Below are 16,895 nucleotides of genomic sequence, written 5' to 3' on the forward strand. Positions count from 1 at the left end.
CATTTGAACGTTGGCACCTCTGACAATGCAGCACTCCCTCAGTGCAGCAAGGATTATGACTGTATTATGAGGTCGTGACTGGCGCTATAGGAATGCTAATTTCTTCCCTTCTCTGTTCCTGCAGGCACCAGTTTTAACACTCGCCTCCTAAGCCTCACACTGCCGATGAGGGGAGAGTTTCACTCAACCCCTCATCTACATGAACCACCTGCCCACCACACCACCTGCCCCAAGTTACAATTGAGCCTTTCCTTGATCAGGTATTTGATGAGCTCTCATTTCAGTCAATAATTACTTACTGCCCTGGAAACACATCCTGAGATGTGAGCTTGGCTTTTTCTCCAAATTCCAGTTTTTGGGAGCGTGAATGGGTTAGGTCCACCTCATAAACTATTAGCCTAAAATTACTGTCAAAGACCGTTGTCACCCCACACCTCTCTGTAATTATGACTCACACCCACCCAAGGCTCATTCAGTGTTTATGTTCAGCTTGTCTTCCAGTGAAGCCTTTGACAATGGCAAAGAGATCAAATAAATCCCCACTGTCATTAACATTCTTACTTTTGCTCCATTCTTTCAACTGTGGCTTTAGCAGATTCCGGATCCTCCTTCTGAAAAGACTCAAAGAAGCCTTTGATCCACGAGATTGATGCTTGTTGTTTGAATAGAATATTATCAACTCTGGGGGAAAATCAGAGATCCTTTTCAAATATAAAAACACAAAATGCTGGAAACACTCAGCAGGTCAGCAGCGATGGTGAAGAGAGATAAAGACTTAATGTTTCAGTTCAATTACCTTTTGTCAAAACTGGAGGAAGTTGAAGTTTGCATCATCTCTCAATGTAAAAACCCACAATTCTATCCCTTTCTTTGCCCGTTTTATCAATCCAAGCCGTTGCCTTTAATGTCCTGTGAATCTGTCCTCTCAATGCCTCTTCCTTCAAAACTTAATTGGACCATCCGTATAAATACTGTGCCTACATGAGTAGATCAGAGGCTGGGAATTCTCAGGAGAGTAACTCACCTCCTGACTCCCCAAAGCCAGTCCACCATCTGCAAGGCACGAGTCAAGAGTGTTGGTATTGATGCAGAAACATACTGAAGATCCACGATGTAAAAATCCAACTCCAGGGATCTGCTTACGAACAGAATTTCTCTCTTCGAAACTCTGCCATGGCTAAGTAACCTGTGTCCTCACTGTATATACTCATGCATTCTGATTGCCCACTCTGGACCACATTTATTCTTTCAATCTCTTTCTTCCAGGCTGCTCTGAGACCTCCCCCTCCTCTTCCTGCCCTCACAGCAGAACCTCTTCTCATTTCTCTTGTCTTGGGGGCTTTTCTCAACCCAAACCATTGCTCTCCCGCTTCGCTTCCAAGTTTCAAATCCCCTTGGCTAACCCTCAGCTTCCCTCTCCTGGCAATCCCGGACCTTCTGTTTGCCGGGATTTTGATTAAGACGCTACCTTTAAACAATGGAGCGGCAACAAGTGATCTATCCTCCCCTCTCAATGACCTTCCCACCCAGCAGGGAGAAGGTTAATCTTACCAGTCTTCTTCCCATTCTCTTTACTCCACTCCAACTATCCTGCTGGATTCTGTCAGTGGATCATTCACAACCCCCACTCTCTATTTCCCTTCAGAACAGCTGCTTATTTATCCACGAGGCTCTGAGGCAAAGCATTTTGAAATCCACTTGCTGGGAGCTGGTAAGACGATGGAGGTTGGCGAGGGCAGGGGCAATGGGGACATGAGGCTTAGTGCAGGTTAGGATGTATGTGGCAGATTTTTAGATCAGTTGGAGTTTATGAAGGGCAGAAATCAGAAGGCCGGCCATAGTAATGACACAAAACCAGGTGCAAGTGTGAGTTGTGAGGAGAATGCACAGACATTTCAAGGGGATTTGGAGAGGCTAAGGGAGGGCAAAAATTCGGCAGATGGAATACAGTGTGGAAATATGTGAGGTTATCCACTTTGGTAGGAAAAACAGAAATACGGAGCATTTCTTAAATGGTGAGAGGCTGGGAAGTGTTGAACTTCAAAGGGACTTGGGTATCCTTGTTCATGAGTTACTGATAATTAGCAGGCAGGTACAGCAAGCAATGAAGAAGGCAAATGGTCTGTTGGCCAGAACAGAAGGAAGAAGATGAAGGTGAATATATTATATTGGGGCCTTATTTCTGGGAACGTGACTGAGTGAGTGTGGGGTGAAGGTATGGCAATGTCGTGTCAGGGGGTTCACATGCAGCTCACTCACTGGTTGTGAAATGGGTTTTACTCGGACTCCAATAGCTTCAACATCTAGTCGTGTGGTAGTACAGAACTTGAGCATTGCTCAAAAATGTTTTTTTTTTGTCAAAGCTTTCCGTCTTGCACTCATCAGGACAATTCACAAGAATACCAATGTAAGGGGAAACAACAAATTTATACTATATGGAAAGAAAGTGCTGATTGGTTGGCAAGTGGATTCTGATTGGTGGAGGCATTGCCATGGAGAATGCACCTGTTGATGGTGATTGACGGTTAACTTTAAATCTAAACCAGGCTGCTTGATTCTGATTGGTCAAGTCTTGCCCTGAAAAATGAACTATTGAATGGCTGTTACTTGTTTTGCTGAAACAGGTCCAATGTGTGTACATGTTCTTTCTCTCTGCAAAGAACAGGGCCCTGTGTGTTCATATATGTAGCTTCCAGTACAAGCAAATGCACCTCACTGTGATCCCGACTGACAGTCTAAAATTGGTTGTCAGTGTAATTCTTTACACAATGAGGATTATTCAGCAAATGTTGACCAAAGCAGAATCACATCTAATGTTGGACAAAAAGAAATGCCTCTTTTTTTCAGCAATAGCTTAAACTTTGTTCTCTAGCAACTCTTTGAAATGGCTTAATGAGGTGCACTGAAAGAGTTTAAACAATGTGATCCTGAGTTTAAGGTTTCGACTTGATTCAAAATGAAAATCTCTTTAATATTTTGATTTTATTGTCCTGTCTCGATTATCTCACAGCCTTCAGCTTAAAGCAGCAGCTGTCAGGTCAAAGGAGCCTGTTGCAAATGGATTAATGATCACAAGCCCCTCCAGTCTAAATCATAACATAATATGATACCCATCACGTGAAAGTGGGGCATGTAAAGAGTGTTTTAATAATGTTATTAAGACAATGTATACTTACAGCTATCATTGAGATGTGAGTGTTCTACTTCTCACTGGAGGGTCTATCTATTTGTGCGAGCTCTCCTTCTGGGTGAGGCAGTGAGCCCACTCTACGCTGCACATGTGGCGGTCATACTGCCCTTTGCCCCCTACTCTCGTTTCACATTATTTCATCTCTACGGACCCCCAGGGTGTGCAGACACCAGCAGGGGGACCACTGCCTTCCAACAATGAGCAATGACAATCGGATGTTCCATCCTGTTGCTCACAATGAGGAGAAAGGCCGGGGGAAGCAGAAGTGAACATACAAACATATGAATTAGAAGCAGGAGTAGGCCACTCAGCCCCTCGAGCCTGCTCTGTCATTCAATAAGATCATGGCTGATCTGATTGTAACCTCAACTCCACATTCCCGCCTACCCCCTTGTTAATCAAGAATCTATCTACCTCTGCCTTAAAAATGTTCAAAGACTCTGCTTCTAGCACCTTTTGAGGAAGAGTTCCAAAGACTCTCATCCCTCTGGAATAAAAAAATTTCTCCTCATCTCTGTCTTAAATGAGTGACCCCTTATTTTTAAACAGTGACCCCCTAGTTCCAGATTCTCCCACTAGAGGAAACATCTTCTCCACATCCACCCTGTCAAGACCCCTCAGGATCTTAAATGTTACAAGTGGAAATGGGCGGAGAGTTGCTTAGGGAAGGATTGGAGATACTGGCATAGAAGGAAAAGGATTTGACGTGTAGGGGATCTGGTTTTAACAGAGGGAGATAAGGGGTTAATGTTTGCAGGTGATTTATAAATAAGGAATGGAGGACTGTGAGGGAAGGGGTGATGGAGGAGAATGATTTAAGGTTGCAAATTGGAATTTGTGAAGAATGAAGGCTGGAGAGAACATTGGAGCAAATGTGTCTGGAGTTGATGACAGATCATGTGTGTGAGACTTGGGGTGAATGTGCAGAGATAACGGTGGAACTGGATAGCAGCGTGGAAACGGATACAGGAGGATTTCTTTATGGTGAAGACGGTGTAGTCTGTAGTCTGAAACCATGGCTCAGGGTCCAACATGGGTTGAACAGGAGCAGCACACAGTCACGTAAATGGGGAGAACTTGTACATATCCATTAGTTACCTGAAAGAGATGTTACCCGGTCCTCCCACCTTCCTGGCCTCTTCAATCTGAGCTCCATTCACATCAATTCCAACCACTTTTTCAAAGTAAGCAGCCAGTCCTCTGGTGCTCTGACCCGAGCCACATCCAATATCATCTGCCAGGCTGAATGGTTTCCCTTTCTGAAAAGAGAATCACATTTTGAGTCAAACACACATCTCTACGCCCACTCTCCCCCGAACCCACAGAAATATCTGTGCTCGGTAATTGTGTCCAGTTATTGCAGTGGCAAAATATTCAGCTGCACATTCAACAACAACTTGCATTCATATTGCGCCTTTAACACAGCAAAACTTCCAAAGGCATTTCACAGGAGTGTTATCACCGAGGCACATAAGGAGAGATTAGCACAGGTGACCAAAAGGTTGGTCAAAGCAGTAGGTTTTAAGCAGCATCTTAAAAGAGGAGAGAGATGTGGTGAGGTTTAGGGGGGGAATTCCAGAGCTTGGGGCCCAGGCAGCTGAAGGCCCGGCCGCCAACAATGCAGCGATTAAAATCAGAGATGCTCAAGAGGCCAGGATTGTAGGGGCACAAATATCTCAGAAGACTTTAGGGCTGGGGGTGACTGGACAGTGCAAAAGTTTGAACAGAAAACCTGAGCAAACACTGCCTCAATAAATTGAGTTTGATGAAAGGTTGCTTCAGCTGACAGAAGCTTTGTGATCCAACATTTAATTTACCTTTTAATGTACAACCACTTTTTACCCATGTAACTATTTCTTTATTTCATTTATATCCACGATGTAGAATGGTTGTGGTGTGTGAAATTCAATCTAAAATTGAATCTGGACTGGATGTTTCCTTAAAAGGAAAAATAATTCCAGGGAGAAAAAAGGAAAACTTCATTTCAGGAACTGGATTTGGCACTGGAAGAGAAAAGTCTAAAGTCATTTCAGAAGCAGCTGACCACTGCAATGGGGGATTTTTTGCCTCTGGGGGAGAATGAATTAAAAAAGGGTCAAAGCATCATCTCCTCAAACCTGTTTCTCTATCTTGTGATTAAAATGATACAAAACCACCCTCTGCTGGGGGATCACAGCTATTACACAAGCAGAAGGGAAATCATCAGGAATTCATGAAGAGGGAGGCAGCATCAATCCAAAATGACAGGAACATCAACACAGCCACAAGTCGTGTGGAGAGAGTTTAATGTAAAGACTTTGATAAAATTTGAAGTCATTTTAAAAACTGCTGAAAACATTTTCAAACTTGGTAAAAGCAAAATACTGCGGATGTTGGAAATCTGAAACAAAAATTGCTGGAAAAACTCAGCAGGTCTGACAGCATTTGTGGAGAGGAACACAGTTAACGTTTCGAGTCTGTATGACTTCATCAGAACTAAAGAGAAATAGAAATGTGAAATATAAACTGTTTAATGGGGGTGGGACAGGTGGAGCTGGATAGAGGGCCAGTGATAGGTGGAGGCAAAGGAGAGATTGCCAAAGATGTCATAAACAAAAGGTGTTGACGGTGATGATATTAGCTAAAGGATGTGCTATGGTGACATTAAGGGTAGAAAGCAGGGTGAGCAAGTGACAGATGGCCCTAGTGGGGGTGAGGTGGGGGGAAGGGATCGAAATAGGCTAAAAGGTGGAGATAACACAATGGATGGAAATAAATTTTAAAAATAATAATAAATAGGCAGGAAAAGAAAAAAAAAATATATATAAAAATAATAGTTATTGGAAAAAAGGGGATCAAAAGTGGGGTGAGGATGGAGGAGAGAGTTCATGATCTGAAGTTGATGAACTCTATGTTAAGTCCGGAAGGCTGTAAAGTGTCTAACCGGAAGATGAGGTGCTGTTCCTCCAGTTTGCGTTGAGCTTCACTGGAACATTGCAGTAGGCCAAGGACAGACCTGTGGGCATGAGAGCAGGGTGTTGTGTTGAAATGGCAAGTGACAGGAAGATCTGGGTCATGCTTGGTCAAGTTCAAACTTGATAACATGTATTGAACAGCCTGCAAAAAAAAAAGGCAAATAAAACAAATAGTTTTTAAAAAGGTTGGCCTGGTATGAACTGTTTATAAAAAGCTGCTTTTACACTGATGGAAGCTCAACAGGTAATTAAGAAGAGATGTTATAACTTTACTGATGAAGACCTTGATGCACTCCCACACACTGTCACACACAAACAAAAATACAGACACATACATTTTCTCTCTCACACTCATTTTCTCTCAGACACTCACATATACCCTCTCAGAATCACTCATATTCTCTCTCTCTCACAAACATATACAAGTGCACACAATCTGGCAGTCTCACTTATGCTGCCACACACACACACACAAACACACACACACACACAAATACACACTCACTCTGACTCAATCTCTCACACACTTATACTCATTCACATCATTCTCTCTCACATTCAGACTCCTCTCTCACTCCCTCATTCTGAAACTTTCATTCTCTCACGCACATGCACACCCGTGCTAAAATGCTCAAACTTGCTTGCATTCACACTCAATCATGCTCTCACACTTACTCACAGATAATCTCACAATTCATATGCACACTGTGAGAACCTGTTTTTGGAGAATTTGAAGGACTTTGAATTCTGGACATTCTTCCTCCCGAGTTATTTTTAGAAGTTTACAATATTAATTTGGGGCTGTGAAAATGCCATTCTTCAAGAAACCACAGGTCAAGATAGATGTCCAGGGGGAACACCATGAGATGGAAGAGATATTTTGTACATCTAAATTAACAAAGAACTGCTGTTGCCAGGCTAAAGACTCTTGCTGATTGGTCAAAAACACTTGGCCCAAGAGAAGTATTCTTCGAACATCTTAATCTTTGAAACTCTGTGTGAGAGTGTGTGGGGTGCCTTAGAGCAAGCTACCAAAGATTCTCTCTGCCCCACCTTTGTGTTAAATCTCCCTCAGAAACGTATCATCGGAATAAATCACCTATTATTTTGATGTCTGCAAAGTTGTGATAAATAAGAGTCAAGGACAGTTTCACCAACAAATCCATCTGAAAGAACTCCCAGACCTATTATTCTGTCAGATCAACAGTGTCAAGATCTCTTCAAATTTTATCTTTTTAAAAGAAATGTTCCCATACTCCAGCCTCTACAGGGGACTGGGTTTGTTTTGTCCTGTTTTGTGTGAGCATATGGGGGTCCAAATATCAAGGTTTTTAAAACGGGGGAAAATTGTTACACAGTTAAGCAGTTGATTGATTTGTTTTAAAAAGTAATTTGTTTCATAGGACAGAATTTACCCCCCTATCAGGAGGGAAGTTGAAGAACGGGTGGGGGGGGGTGTGCCTCCGATCAGCACCCCCCCCAATTTTGGGGGCACGCCACCATTTTACGTGGGCAGGCCAATTAAGGCCTTCCCAGCGTGATGTCCGCACAAAAGCGCTGTGCACTCCCTGTACGAGGAGGGGGATTCCCTAAACCCGAGAGTGCGCTCTGTCGCACATGCATACGGAAGAGCACACTCATCTCCCTGAGGCTAAGTGCTGCCTCAGGGAGATTGGCTGCATATTGACAAATATTAATAGGAAAAAAAATTCCCTAACATGTCCCCTCATGTGACACTGTCACATGAGTTGGGACATGGCCATAACTTTTAAAAACACTTTAATTAAATTTTTAAAAACCTACATGAAACCTTGTCCCGCCCGTGGATGAGGTTTCGTTCTTTTTCTAATGCCCGCCAGGGCTCCTGGCCAGCCTGCCAACCTTAAGGTTGGACAGGAGGTCCATTAATTGCTGTAATGACTCCGTCAATGGCCTCAATTGGCCGTTGATAGGTCGGCGTGTGCACAGCTGATTTTGCTGAGCCCCTGCCCACCTGAAAATTTAAATAGGGTGTGATGACGTCGGGAGTTCCGCCCGACATCACCGTGCATCATTTAACGTGTCGGCAAGTGGGCCTCGCACCACAGCCCCCCCCCCCCCCCCCCCCCCCCCCCCACCCCGGTCTCGCCAACGGGAAAACCCTGGCTGTAATAATTGTTTTTGTGTGTTTACTGAAAGAAGCCTGGTTACAGTCTTTATGCTGGAAATAACAGTATCAAAGGCTAACAATTGGCCAGTTTTGTGGGTGAATTAAACATTTAAACTATTGTTATGACCTGTGGAGAAGTGGAGCTAGAATTAACTGTGCACTACTCCCATCAGGGTCCGTAACAACACACACACTTTCAAACACACTCACACTGTGCGCGTGTGTCGATCTATCACTGGGTGTCCCTGTGTGTGTGTCCCTCACTATGAATATGCGTATGTCCCTCCGTGTGTGTGTGTGTGCATCCCTCTCCGTGAAAGTTTGTGTGTCTGACTCTCTCTGTGCCTGTCCCTGTCTCCTAATGTATGTGTGTGTCGTTATGTGTTTCTCCTTAACTACAATATCTGCAATGTCCCCCCTCTTTTGTGAACACAGACACAAAGTATTAATTTAGGAATCATACTCACATCTTCTGCCTCCATATATTTTTATAAAGCTCAGATAGGTCACATCATGAATATTGCATCCAGATCTGGTCACCACACTTAAGGATGTTAGTAAGAGTGCCGAAGAGATTTACCAGAACGGTTCCAAGGATAAAGGATGAGGTTGGAGAAGCTGGGGTTGTTCTCCTTGGAGCAAAGGAGATTAAGGGGAGATTTGATAGAGGTGTACAAGATTGTGACAGGTTTAGATAGGGTAGACAAAGAAATTATGTACTCATCAGCTGATTATACAAAGACTAGTGGAGAAGGATTTAAGGTTTTGGACGAGAGATGGAGAGGGAATTGTGAGGAAGAACTTTCTTTAAGCAGCGATGTGGTAATGACCTGGAACACTGCCCACGAGGGTGGTGGAAGCAGTGACAACAAATGATTTCAAAAGGAAATCGGATGGACACTTAAGGAAATAAACTTACAGGGCTACGGGGACAGAACAGGACCAAGTAACTAACTAGTTTGCTATAGAGACATTTGGCATAGATTCAATGGACCAAATGGTCTCCTTCTCTGCCCTATGATCTAAACAGCTGCCCTAGTCTCTCCAACCAGCTGCAGTCCCCTCATCCCTGGTGCTATTCTAGTAAATCTCTGACTCTCTCAGAACGTCACATCTTTCCATGAGGCCCCTTTCTCGAGGGGTAGAATTGAAAAGCAGGAAGCTTATGTTCAACTTCTTTAGAACCATAGTTAGACTACACTGGGAGTCTGTCAACATCTGTTGTGTCCATTTAGAAAAAGGAAATAGAGGCACAGGAGAAGGTGCAACAAAGATTCACAAGGATAATACCAGAACTAAGAGCATTTAACCATCAAGAAAGGCTGGAGTGCTTCTCTCTAGAAAAGAAGACTGCAGGGTGGCCTGATGAAAGTCTTTAAAATTATGAAGGGGTTCAATAATCCAACATAGATTTCATGAGAAACCTCCTTACCAGGCAAGTGGTGAGAATGTACTCGCTAACGCAGGGAATGGTTGAGGTGAATAGTGTTGGTTGAGGTGAATAGTGTTATGTATCTGGACCAGACCCCCAAATTTTGGTGTAATCCAGTTAATGACCAGTATCGTTTTGTTTAAAGTAGATAAAGTTTGGGATTCCAGGTATTCAGTAAGAGAATAAAGGCACAAGATTCCAGTTTTAAACAAACCATAATAAACTTTACAGTGAGAAACATCAAATAATTTACAAAATCTATCTTACTCTAACATTCAGAATCAGTGAGGTAAATGTGGATTAACAGACAAACTGTGGTTGAACACACTACACTGCACAATAAATGGCAGATGTGACCAAAACCGATGCACGGATTTTTCAGCAACCCATTCCAGATGTCAGTATCCGCTGTGAGTTACACAATCTCGTTAAATCTCTCTCCCTCACGAGGGGTTTACAGTCTTCACTTTCAAAGATCCAGCCTCTGAATTCAGTCTGAAAGTCGCTCCAAGTTGGAATGCCTCAACGATTGCTCAACACCTGATGGTTTAATCTCTTCTAAGACTGCATTCCTCGTTACCTGAGGCTGCATTTCAGCACCGACTCATCTGCAGCTCTTAAATCACACCGAACAGAACATCACTGCTGCCCTTTTAGCTCTCCAGGGCTACTCCGAGCCCTAACAGCCTGGAAACTGCCAACAGCAGCACTTATGCTGCTTGAAGCCTCTTTCTTTGTTCCTCTCCCCCGTGGTCTCCCCCTAGTGGCTCCTTCCCTGTGCATTCTCTCTCTGGGACCTCTCCCTGAGATGCCCCTTTCTAGATTGCCTCTGCTTGGGCCCGGGACTCCCCATGTTATGGCCCCAAATCTAGGTCTCATGATCCTGATGTGACGGATGGCTGAGCCCTTTAACTAAAAAAAACTAGAACACAGCATGCACAGCCAGTCACCTTGTCACGCTTTGCGTATGCCCAGAATACTTAAGCCTGCCGGGAAGTGGAGTCCTCGGCCTCCACCTGGAGTACAACATACAAACTAGGAGGGGGAGGCCACTCAACCCCTTAAGCTTCTCCGCCATTCAATAAGATCATGGCTGATCTAATTTTAACCTCAATTCCATATTACTGCCCACTCGCGATAACCTTTCACCCCCTTGTTTAATCGAGAATTTATCTACCTCTGCCTTAAAAATTTTCAAAGACCCTGCTTCCACAGCCTTTTGCGAAAGGAAGTTCCAAAGACTTAACCCTCAGAAATGATTTCTCCTCATCTCTGTCTTAAATGGGTGACCCTTATTTTTAAACAAGGCCCCTAGTTCTAGATTCTCCCACAAGAGGAAACACTCTTTCCACATCCACATTGTCAAGATGGCTCAGGATCTTAAAGGTTCCAATCAATTCACCTCCTACTCTTCTAACTCCAGCAGATACAAGCCTAACTTGTCCAATCATTCTGCATAATGCAACTTGCCCATTCTGTTATTAGTCCAGTAAACCACCTCTGAAATGCTTCTAATGCATTTACATCCTTCCTTAAATGAGATCAATTCTGTACACAATACTCCAAATATGGTCTGAGTGTCATAGATGTCTACAGCACAGAAAAAGGCCCTTCGGCCCATCAAGTCTGCACCAGTCAAACAAGTACAAAACTATTCTAATCCCACTTTCCAGCATCAAACCCATAGCCTTGTATGCCATGGCATCGCAAGTGCACATCCAAATACTTCTTAAATGTTATGAGGGTTTCTGCCTCTACCACCCCTACAGGCAGCAAGTTCCAGATTCTCACCACCCTCTGGGTGAAAAAATTCTTCCTCACATCCCCTCTGAACCTCCAGCCCCTTACATTAAATCTATGCCCCCTGGTTATTGATCCCTCCACCAAGGGAAAAAGTTCCTTCCTGTCTACCCTATCTATGCCCCACAATTTTATACACCTCAGTCATGTCCTCCCTGTCCCATACAACTGAAGCATAACCTCTCTACTTTTATACTAAATCCCCCTTACAATAAATGATAATATTCTATTAGCTTTACTAATTGCTGTATCTGCATACTAGCCTTTTGTGATTCATGCACGAGGACAACCAGATCCCTCTGAATCTCAGAGCTCTGCAATCTCTCATCATTTAGACAATATGCTCCTCTTGTATTCTTCCTGCCAAAATAGACAATTTCACACTTTCCCACACTATACCCCATTTGCCAGGTCTTCTTTGTAGCCTCCTTGTATCCTCTTCACAACTTATTTTCCTATCTATCTTTGTATCATCAGCAAATTTAGCAACCATTCCTTCAGTCCCTTCATCCAAGTCATTTATATAAATTGCAAAAAGTTGAGGCCCCAGCACTGATCCCTGTGGCATTCCGCTCATTACATCCATGCAGAATAAGACCCATTTATGCCTACTCTTTCCTGTTAGCTGGCCAATCTTCTCTATCCATGCCAATATCTTACCCCCTACACCATGAGCTTTTATTTTCCATAATAATCTTTGATGTGGCACCTTATCAAATGCTTTCTGCAAATCCATGGACAGTACACCCACCAGTTCCCCATTATCCACAGCACGTGTGACTCAACTCTAATAATTTGGTTAAACATGATTTGCCTTTCACAAAACAATGTTGACTCTGCCTGATTACCCTGAATTTTTTCCAAGTCCCCTGTCATAACATCTTTAATAATAACTTCTAACGTTTTCCCTCTGACAGATGTTATGCTAACTGGCCTGTAGTTTCCTGCTTTCTGCGTCCTCCCTTTTTGAATTAAGGAATTACATTTGCTATTTTCCAATCTCATGGAACCTTCCTGAAATCTGGGGAATTTTGAAAATTAAAACCAGTGCACCAGCTATCTTACTAGCCACTCCTTTTAAGACCCTAGGATGAAGTCCATCAGGACCCGAGGATTTTTCAGCCCACAGCTCCAACAATTTGCTAAGTACCACATCCTTGGTGATTGTAATTTTCCTGAGTTCCTCCTTCCCTTCCAATTCCCAATTTACAGCTATTTCTGGGATACTTACTGAGGTAAGTTCCCATTTCTAAACAATAGCAAGAACCCACTTAAGGAGAAGCTAGGTATGTACACAAGGGAGAAAAGAATAGAAGGATATCCTGATGGGGGTAGAAGAGGAGGGGTTGGTGGAGACTCAGGTGGATCAGAAATCTACATGGACCAATTCAACTGACAGGCCTGGCCCTGTACTGTGGAGTTAATAGAACAGAGACAAACATTTTTATTTTAGACCAAACTGTTGTGATGGGAAAAATTACTCTCCAGGATTAAATAAATATTGGCTCTGAAGAAGGGGGTCACAGACTCGAAACGTTAATTCTGTTTCTCTCCACAGATGCAGTCAGATCTGAGTTTTTCTAGCATTTTCTGTTTTTATTTCAGATTTCCAGCATCCATAGCATTTTGCTTTTATAAAATAAATGTACTTCTTCAACCTCTGTGGATCATTTCAGTGGAAACACGCACTCTCAGGCTCCAACTTCATCAGCCCACTGGAGGCAACATCATGAGACCAGCAAGTCCAGCAAAAAGAAACCCTCTCACTTCACCAACTGACAGAACGAACATGGCTCAGTTCTGGATGTGATTAACAGCAGCGATGATCACATGTAATCACTTGTGAACTCGCTGGTGTCTCAGCAGGATTGATAATTGAGTAAATCCCTTCCCACACTCAGAACAGGCGAATGGCCTCTCCCCAGTGTGAACTCGCTTGTGTGTCATCAGGTTGTATAACTGTGTGAATCCCTTCCCACACTCAGAACAGGTGAATGGCCTCTCCCCGGTGTGACCTCGCTGGTGTCTCTGCAGATGAGATAACATACTGAATCCCGTCCCACACTCAGAACAGGTGAACGGCCTCTCCCCAGTGTGAACTCGCTGGTGTCTCAGCAAGGTGGATGAATCACAGAATCCCTTCCCACACACAGAGCAGGTGAATGGTCTCTCCCCAGTGTGAACTCGCTGGTGTGTCAGGAGGTTGTATAACACTGTGAATCCCTTCCCACACTCAGGGCAGATGAACGGCCTCTCTCCTGTATGAACTCGCTGGTGTCTCCGCAGATGGGATGATACACTGAATCCCTTCCCACACTCAGAGCAGATAAATGGCCTCTCCCCGGTGTGAACTCGCTGGTGTATAAGCAAGGTGGATGAATCACTGAATCCCTTCCCACACTCAGAGCAAGTGAGCGGCCTCTCCCCAGTGTGAACTCGCTGGTGTGTCAGCAGGTTGGATGACCGAGTGAATCCCTTCCCACACTCGGGGCAGGTGAACGGCCTCTCCCCAGTGTGAACTCGCTGGTGTAGCAGTAGGTGGGAGGAATCAATAAATCCCTTCCCACAGTCAGAGCAGGTGAAAGGTCTCTCCCCAGTGTGAACTCGCTGGTGTGCCAACAGATTGGGTGATTGAGAGAATCCCTTCCCACACACACGGCATGTAAACGGCCTCTCCCCAGTGTGAACTCGCTGGTGCGTCAACAGGTTGGATGACCGAGTGAATCCTTTCCCACACTCAGGGCATGTGAATGGCATCACCCTGGTGTGAACTCGCTGGTGTGTCAGCAGATGGGATGGAACACTGAATCCCTTCCCACACTCAGAGCAGGTGAATGGGCTCTCCACAGCATGAACTTGCTGGTGTGTCTGCAGGGTGGATGATCTAGTGAATCCCTTCCCACACACGGAGCAGGTGAACGGCCTCTCCCCAGTATGAATGCGTTGATGAGTTTCCAACTCAGATGGGAACCGGAATCCCTTCCCACAGTCCCCACAATTCCACGGTTTCCCCATGGTGCAGGGGTCCTTGTGTCTCTCCTGGTTCAATGATCAATTGGAGCCTCGTCCACACACATAACACGTATATGGTCTCTCCCAGCTGTGAATGGTGCAATGATATTTCAGGCTGTGTAACTGGTGAAAGCTCTTCCACAGTCAGTACACTGGAACTCTCTCATTCAGGTGTGCTTGTGTCTTGGTGCTGTCTCAGTTAAACTGATATTTAGAATCAAAGAACCATATCTCCTAGATTCAAAGGTCGATGATATTCAACTCCCATGAATCAAGCAACTCTCTCAAATCTTGACATGACTTTTTTGAGATTTCTGTCTCCAAATCCTCCTCTTCTCATATCTAAATAAGGTTACAAAAGTCATCAATGTCAGTACAGGATAGAAAGCCAGAACAGACAATTCTAATTTCTATGGAACATTCCTTCCTCTCTTGTTCGGCAAATGTAAATCACTATCCCACACACTCTCTCTCCATTCTCACTCTGCTACACAAAGTATTTGGATGTGCACTTGCGATGCCATGGCACACAAGGCTATGGGTCTAGTGCTGGAAAATGGGATTAGAATATTTAGGCAGTTGTTTGACTGGCGCAGACTCAATGGGCCGAAGGGCCTTTTTCTGAGCAGTAGACCTCTATGAAAATACACCCTCCCAATTGTCCTGGAGGTGCCAATTGATGCTGATTGACAAACCCATGTTCATCGCTTCCACTCCAGGCACTGAGACCTGAAAATCTTCATGCAGGCTGCTAGCCATGTATATGTATATATAACTGATCTAAAGGTCTGTAGAGATTCAGCATGGAATTGAGTTGCCAAATGGACTCCTTCTGTGCCATGACTCTATGACCATATATATATAACCTAGTTGCAGTACTATTTCACAAGACTAGAAATAATAATACATGAACTTTATTACAGAACCATAAATAATATATCTATTATCACAACACTAGACACATATCTATGTCCTATATTATTATACAGTCCCATTACATGTCTGCCACCCTCTGGGGAAAACCTCACCTTTAATTGTGAACATTAGGAAAGTGACCATTCTTTTTGTCAGACAAATAAATGTGCCAAGCTGAGGGAGTAAAGGATTTCAATGCCTTTAGGAAAGAAAGCTGTGCCAACCTTTCCAGAGTCTGCACCCACCCGGGATTCACTTCCTTTTCCTTCAATTCCTGCAAGTCAACATTGCAAACCGAGAATTGGAAAAGCAATAGGAGTGAAGGGGAAGTGTTTTACTCACAGATGTTGGACAGAAGAGGAAGTTTTATTTTGTGTCAAGCTGAATCTTCATTCAGGGAGGGAGGATCAGCAGCAACTTCGCTGGACGGTAATGAACAGCCGAACAAGCTCATTGTGTGAATGAGGATGTTGGGCAATGCGGAAACTTAGTGGAGCAAAACACGCCATCTGATTGGTTGGAGCATCAGCCTCCTTCCGGTCTTCCAGACCTTCCCATTGGCCATAATGCCACATGACGACTTGAGGGAGAGGAAACCGAGCCCACGTAGTGTGAAAGCCTCTGACCGACAGGCGCACCGAATCGATGGGAAAGGCGGATCAGCCAATCAGACTGCAGGCTTTGTGACGTTGCTGTCACCCCGCATACACGCAGATCGGGTCCTCCGATGCACATGAGCACATTCCACACATTCTGCACATGCGCATCTTGCTTTCCCCTACACACATGCGCAGCTCCTCCCTCTTATTCCGCACATGCGCATCACATTTCCGCTCACGCACATGCGCAAAATCGCGCTGACCACCTCACTCCGCACATGCGTATTCCCAAGCAGCATGTCCACGCGGCGGATAGAGATGTTTCATCCTCGCGGGGCCTTCTGGGAACTCTGGCCGCCATGACACTGCTGAGGCACAAACTACTGGGAGCGGGTGAAAAGTCAGGGGTGGCGGACACAGTGACCTTAACCTGACACAAACTAGTCACTGAAATTGTTTGTGATGCCCCTTTAGCAGAGCAATTTGTGGAATAAGGAGTAAAGGTTTTGACACCTGGGTGGCATTTAGGGAGGGCAATACGTGTCTCTGAAACTGAACGTGAGAGTCAGAACCTCAGGAGAGGGAATTGGGGGAAATAAGGATACTGGGATGGATTAGGGTTCCAATCAGTCAGGAGAAGGGAGTATTTGGGGAACAGAGGTTTATAGATTGAGAGAGAGAAGGATGTTGCATGACAAATAGAGCTGTCCATTCTGAATTTCTATCCTTTACTTACAGTGATGGCTTTTGTCAACTCCTTTTATATGTGATTAGAAGAGGAGTTGGCGGCATAGTAGTAACATCGCTGGAGTAGTAATTCCGAGGCCTAGGCTAATGCTCTGAG

General features: G+C 44.3%; 1 protein-coding gene across 2 annotated transcripts in view; it reads right to left on the minus strand.

The window, feature by feature from the left end:
• Positions 1 to 15,927, minus strand: part of LOC121284575 (zinc finger protein 850-like) — an 85,966-nt gene extending 70,039 nt beyond the window's left edge. Inside the window, exons 1-4 of one of the 2 annotated variants that reach the window (XR_005944521.1) lie at positions 15,795 to 15,927; positions 13,184 to 14,879; positions 4,289 to 4,449; positions 562 to 681 (exon numbers count right to left, since the gene is read on the minus strand). Coding sequence is in view for 1 of the 2 variants with exons in the window: in XM_041200042.1 (XP_041055976.1) it covers positions 13,366 to 14,540 (1,175 nt within the window). In the remaining variant the exon portion in view is untranslated. The remainder of the gene's footprint in view (positions 1 to 561; positions 682 to 4,288; positions 4,450 to 13,183; positions 14,880 to 15,794) is intronic. The other variant, XM_041200042.1, reaches the window with a different exon arrangement.
• Between the last annotated feature and the right edge of the window lie 968 nt (positions 15,928 to 16,895).

This window comes from Carcharodon carcharias, chromosome 12 (assembly GCF_017639515.1).
Source record: "Carcharodon carcharias isolate sCarCar2 chromosome 12, sCarCar2.pri, whole genome shotgun sequence".
Lineage (NCBI taxonomy): Eukaryota > Metazoa > Chordata > Chondrichthyes > Lamniformes > Lamnidae > Carcharodon > Carcharodon carcharias.